The sequence below is a fragment of the Notothenia coriiceps genome, unplaced genomic scaffold, assembly GCF_000735185.1.
Source record: "Notothenia coriiceps isolate Sejong01 unplaced genomic scaffold, NC01 NC01_scaffold00037470, whole genome shotgun sequence".
NCBI lineage: Eukaryota > Metazoa > Chordata > Actinopteri > Perciformes > Nototheniidae > Notothenia > Notothenia coriiceps.
In genome coordinates this window covers 380,423-386,262 of record NW_011370171.1, presented here as the reverse complement: position 1 = coordinate 386,262, position 5,840 = coordinate 380,423, and the positions used below count along the sequence as shown (strand labels likewise).

At 39.2% G+C, this 5,840-nt stretch overlaps 1 protein-coding gene across 1 annotated transcript in view; it reads left to right on the top strand.

Moving 5' to 3' along the window:
- The window catches only part of col14a1a (collagen, type XIV, alpha 1a), a 36,171-nt gene that overhangs the window by 7,738 nt on the left and 22,593 nt on the right, over window positions 1-5,840 (top strand). The window contains exons 4-5 of the mRNA XM_010797074.1: window positions 882-925; window positions 4,323-4,465. Coding sequence (XP_010795376.1) covers window positions 882-925; window positions 4,323-4,465 — 187 coding nt within the window. The remainder of the gene's footprint in view (window positions 1-881; window positions 926-4,322; window positions 4,466-5,840) is intronic.

Below are 5,840 nucleotides of genomic sequence, written 5' to 3'. Positions count from 1 at the left end.
GTAGTATAATCCAGAGAAAGGTGATGATACAAGGATTGGTTTTGTTTGTAGTCTGTTTTTCTTCTGTGGTATTGGTATGCTGTGTGTGTGTGTGTGTGTGTGTGTGTGTGTGTGTGTGTGTGTGTGTGTGTGTGTGTGTGTGTGTGTGTGTGTGTGTGTGTGTGTGTGTGTGTGTGTGTGTTAAGTTTAGGTCTTATAACAGTGTCATCTTATGATTATTAATAATGTAAAAAAAACATTGAACATAAGCAGACACTTGAAGGTTCCTACGTGTTAACAAACATAAAAGGTGTTTACATTTGGTCCATCTCTTCACTTATACAAGGTGATATGAAACCAGACTCTTACACATTTAAAAAAAGAAAAGAAATCCAGCCACATTTACATCCATATTTTGCTGCAAGTATAGACTCGCAAAGTGATTTGTATTTCCAGTGTAAATAATTCAACACAACAATAACATTATCCCTTTTACAAGTGCGTCCAATATTCACAAGATTGATAAATGCTAAGTAAGAACCTGCATTCACAAACACTTCCACTACGTCAGTTCCTCTGTCAGCCAGCAGAGTAATAACTGAGGCTGAACAAACAGGCTCCACTTTTATAATGTGAGCAGTCAGTGAGTCCCTCTGGGTTTCACCACATTTAAAAAACCCAAGTTGTACCACTAACTTTTGTTTTTGTTTCTTCCCCACTGCGGGAAAGTGTTTGAAGGCGGCGAATGGAGCTGCTTTTCCCCGCTCGGAGCTCAACAAGTCATTTTTTTTGTCATCTGTGTTCTTTAATTTAGTGTTTTCTGTGGTAGATAGATCGTCTGTAGCTTCAAGCGGACTTCTCGGTTATTTTCTGATCAAAATCATTTTGTTCTTCTCACCCAGGGTGCAGTGGAAATAGGCTCCCTCAGATCTCCCATGGCGACATTGTATGAATATTTTTTACCCCCAGCATTTTTTTTTTTAACCCTTCTGAGAATCTCGCATACCACATTCAAACAGAAAACCATGGATAAACAGCCTGTGATTTGATAAACAAACGGTTATCAATTGGGGCCAACAATATTATTGACTGTTGTTAGATGGGGACATAAATCCAGCACCTTTTTACGCTGCTATGGACAATCTTGCACTCATGTAGATTCCCAAAGATATTGAAGTGACTGTTATTTTGTATATATTTATTGCTGTGTTTTTTTATCTTAAAGGTGGGGTAGGTAAGTTTGAGAAACCGGCTCGAGATACACTTTTTGTTATATTCCATGGAATGCTCTTAACATCCCGATAGCAATGAATATCTTAAATGCTTTGACNTTGAATCCACATAAACACATCGGCAAAATCCGGTTTACTTTGAGCATGTGAATTAAAGTACGGCGCGGAAGTGGAAACAATTCCGTTAAACTGTTTAAAACACATGCTCAAAGTAAACCGGATTTTGCCGATGTGTTTATGTGGATTCAAAAGTCATAAATAATCTACAAAATGGAGGAGACCGATCTGATCGGAGCAACTGTGACAAATAATCCAACTGAAACCGGCATGGACAATGATTATGTTTTAAAAATGCGCTTATCCAGACAAGCCTGGCTTGGACACTTTACGGGCAGAAGAAACATTTCTATTAAAGAAAGAATTATACATTTCTGTCTTTTTATGCCTATAATAGCTTAATAACTTGAATTTGTATTCAAATGAATTCATCAATTATTTTTTATATTTTGTTGTAATATAGAGACAAGGCTTTTAGTGACAATCATGTATTGCGTACAATAATATGTAAAAAAAAAATATATATACAAAAAAAAAAAAGTCTAAATATGATACTTGGCCTCAAATAATCTGAGGCCTGGCGCCCCCCCTGCGATCTTTGGCGCCCCCCCTGCGCCCCCCAGGTTGGGAACCACTGGTTTATACCATGTGACATTAAATGAATATACCAGAAATACGCTGTACTAAACATTCTGCTATAACAAGGCCAAAAGCTTTTTACTGCATTTGTTCTTTAGATTTATTTGTATCCTTCCCTGCTGTTGTTTGCTAAGCGACACTCCCTTCCTCCCCTGGACACGGGGGTGGTGACTGTCAGCGGGACACAAACACCAGAGGATTTTGAATCATCAGCCCTCATACACACAGGCTGCTGGAAGTATTTAACAGTCCTGCCAATGAAAATGTCCCAACTAAAGAGTTTCCCTTTATCTTTGTTTGGATGATATTTTAGGATACAAGGGTTCAAGTCCAACTCATAACACCATGGCTGTGTTATACTTTCTAGTCAATGCTCCCAATGCTAACAACCACAAAAAGTGATCTTGAAGATTGTAGAATGCAAGCCTGTTAAAATCAAGCAAGACTGTATTTCAATATGTAGTAGCTAGACTCTAAATGAATCATTTATCCGAGGAGTTGATCTAAATACACTGTATATGCCTATTTATCAAAACTTACACAAAATGCAGTTTTTACACATTTAATGCTGTGTGTGTTCCCTGACCGGAGCAGCAGAGAAGCCTCTCACAGAATAAATTGAGGCAATGATTGATGGTCTGCTTTTCACATATGCAAATGCACCATCAATCGTATTGTATATCTCTTTGGGTTTCATTTAATTGTCATTGCTCACAAAGGACACTTTTAGAAATCCATTATTGTGTCTAGTCTGATTAGACCATGCCAAATCGGTATATTTCATTACATGATTAAGGTGTTATAGGTCATGTCTTCATGTTCCATTAAGATGTTGCCTTGTGCATATTAAATAGGTTTCACATTTCAGATTTAGACCATGACCACAAATTATTAAGAGGCTTCAGAGCATTAAGAAACGCTGGAAAAACCCCACTTTTACTCTTAAAACGTCACTATGGCATAATTTAAATCTGAAAATAGGCAAAAAAACTATTTACTGGTCTGGGTGGTGCAATAGATGCCGTGGGTAAATAGAAAAGATAATACATAATAATGCATGTGTCTATAATAAGAAGATGAATCCACGAGGATGTCAACAATCCTGTGGGAGCCATCAGGGAAGCAGTGTGATGAAAGTCAGGCAGGGCCGCAGCAACAGGATCCATACTTGCCAACCCTCCCGATTATCGTAGGCCTTAAGAGATGCTGGGAGAAGGACATAGGGGAAGAGATAACTGGTGAAACATGGAGGAAAATTATTGAGTCATTACATTACATTACATGTCATTTGTTAGACACTTTTATCCAAAGCGACTAACTGTGGACAATCCCCATAGGAACAATTTGGGGTGAAGTGTCTTGCCCAGGGACACAACAACATGCTGACTGCAGTGGGACTCAAACTTGCCTGATTCGAAGTCCAGCACTCTATTCACTGAGCCACAGCTGCCCCGGGTCATGGTTTAAAGTTTCAAGGGAAATACAGACACGTCTGATTAATTATAAAGTCATCAGTAGAACATATTGGACTCCAAGTAAAATGGCAAGGCTAGGACTCAGAGGCTCTGACTTGTGTAAGGGATGTGATACTACATGTGGCACTCTACTGCACATGTTGTATTCATGCCCCGTGTCTATCATGTATATCGTGTATGCCATGGATGATGCTCTACCTCTGTGATGTTCCCTTTGTCCGTTTTGTCCGTCTTGTCAGTTATTGTCCTGCCCTGTGGTTTGCCGTGGTACTTTGATATCTTGATATGTGATACATTTAGCAGGCTGTGTTGTTATGTATGTAGGCTATGTATATTTTATTTTTCTGGAAAAAAAAACAAAAAACATAACAACAAAAACAGACGCTGGAAAAAATGGTTTTAAATATTGACTATAGACATACACAAACTTAATGGGAGCTTCAATGGCTTTAAATGTTCTTTCTCTGAAGTCTTTCTTTTTCTCATGTTTTCATTTTGGAGCTTTTTTCTTGGTTTTCAACCAGCTTTAACTTTAGCTCCTTAGTCTATGATTCTTCATTCTGTGAAAAGTGCAATTGACGAGCCCTCTGAAAAGTTAAAGCTGAGATCATTTGAAACTAAAGTGCTTGAAGGCAGCTGCACAAAAAAAACACGCCGCTCTGAGATCAAAAAGACGCTGGCACAGTAAGACAGTTCCAGGCAGCCAAAAACACTCTGAGAGCGTTCACAAGAGCTGAAAAGAGACAACGGCACTTTGAAAATGACACCTTGTGGATACATTCCTTCAGGGCACAAGCTAAGCTCACTATCTACCTGTGTGTGTGTGTGTGTGTGTGTGTGTGTGTGTGTGTGTGTGTGTGTGTGTGTGTGTGTGTGTGTGTGTGTGTGTGTGTGTGTGTGTGTGTGTTTTAACATGTGTGTTCTTTCACTTGTGTACCAGGTACCTTCACCCAGAAGGTTTACCCTCTGATTACACCATTTCTCTGATGCTCCGCCTGCTTCCTGAGACCCCGCAGGAGCCCTTTGCATTGTGGGAAATCCTCAATAAGGATAAGGAGCCATTAGTGGGATTAATCCTGGACAGTAAGTTTGAATCACTTGTGTTGCTTATCTTTATTTTTCATCATTAACATGGTAGATTGAAAAATTCAAACAGTAGCTGTGTGTTGAAGCTCCTGCAGTCCGATTATCCCCAAATGATCTCTAAAAGTCAAATAAATAAATAGTAAATCACAACATGTTTTATTATGGATCATTTACCCTCAAATGAGCAATGCTCTCATCTAACTGTTGTATCCCCTATTTGTGGATGGCCTCCCTTATTTGCCCTGTCTTGAATGGGACACACCGTTAGTCTGTGAAATCAGCAGGACCTCAGACCTAGAGGTGCTGATCCTTATTTGTGTTAGAGTTTGTAACTGGACCTCTGGAGTTTATTCAAACAGACAGACTCAGAACTAGACAGGGTTGTTAAACGGGGTGTCAGGATTGATATTGAACCAATGTGGCGTATTATTTACATGATGGGACGGGAATGTATGTGAGGGGGTCCATCGATCTCTGTTTCAGTGCATCAGGCAGCGGTGCACCTACACATGCACCCTTTAAACACAACAATTCAGCGGATTAACAATCTCTGATCTGTAATTGGCACTTACTTGAACTTCTGCTTTTGTCATATAAATCTTTCGATAAGCAAAACCAATTCCCCCAGGGACGGTAAAGGTTTAATTCATTCATCCATCAGAGTTCATTATAGAGCCAGTACTTTTAAAGCCATAGCTGATGGGATGCTGGGGTCAGAAGATTGACCATGGTGCAGTTTCTATCCTGCAGTGATAAGCCGTGTTACAGTTGACTGAACTCACTCCAGGCGTCAAACTTTTAGAGGTGTTTTGGACACCGTCTTAAAAAGGACCCAGGGCAGACCCCTGACGTGCTGCAGAGATTATATTACCAGCTGGAATGGATGATCTTTGGTTCCCTGAGAGATGCTGTAGGTGCTCTGCTTTCCCTGTTGACCCTTATATGTCTAAGCTACATATCTATAGTATTTTAAAAAATAAAATTGACCACCATTGTGTCATATACGGACTGATCTAAGACAACATAGACATCATTTAAATTCCCCCCATTATTAAAATGATGGAGATTATGTTTTTGGTGTTTTTCACCAATAAAAAGCATGTTGACACAAAATGATTTTAAATGGTTTTGCAAATTAATAATCACTTTATATTCAATGGTAGAATAAATCTTCATTTTTATAGAAAATAGACACACTGCACAGCAGCACAAATACTAATATTGATATAATAGTGTCCAGCATATACTGTAGAGTTCAGTATTGTAACAAACCATGTATTTATTTGAGTCTTATAGGAGGAGACAGAGACAATAGTGGGTACAAGGCAAGCTTCTGCTTCATCAACCTCTTCTACCTCCCTCACCACCTCTC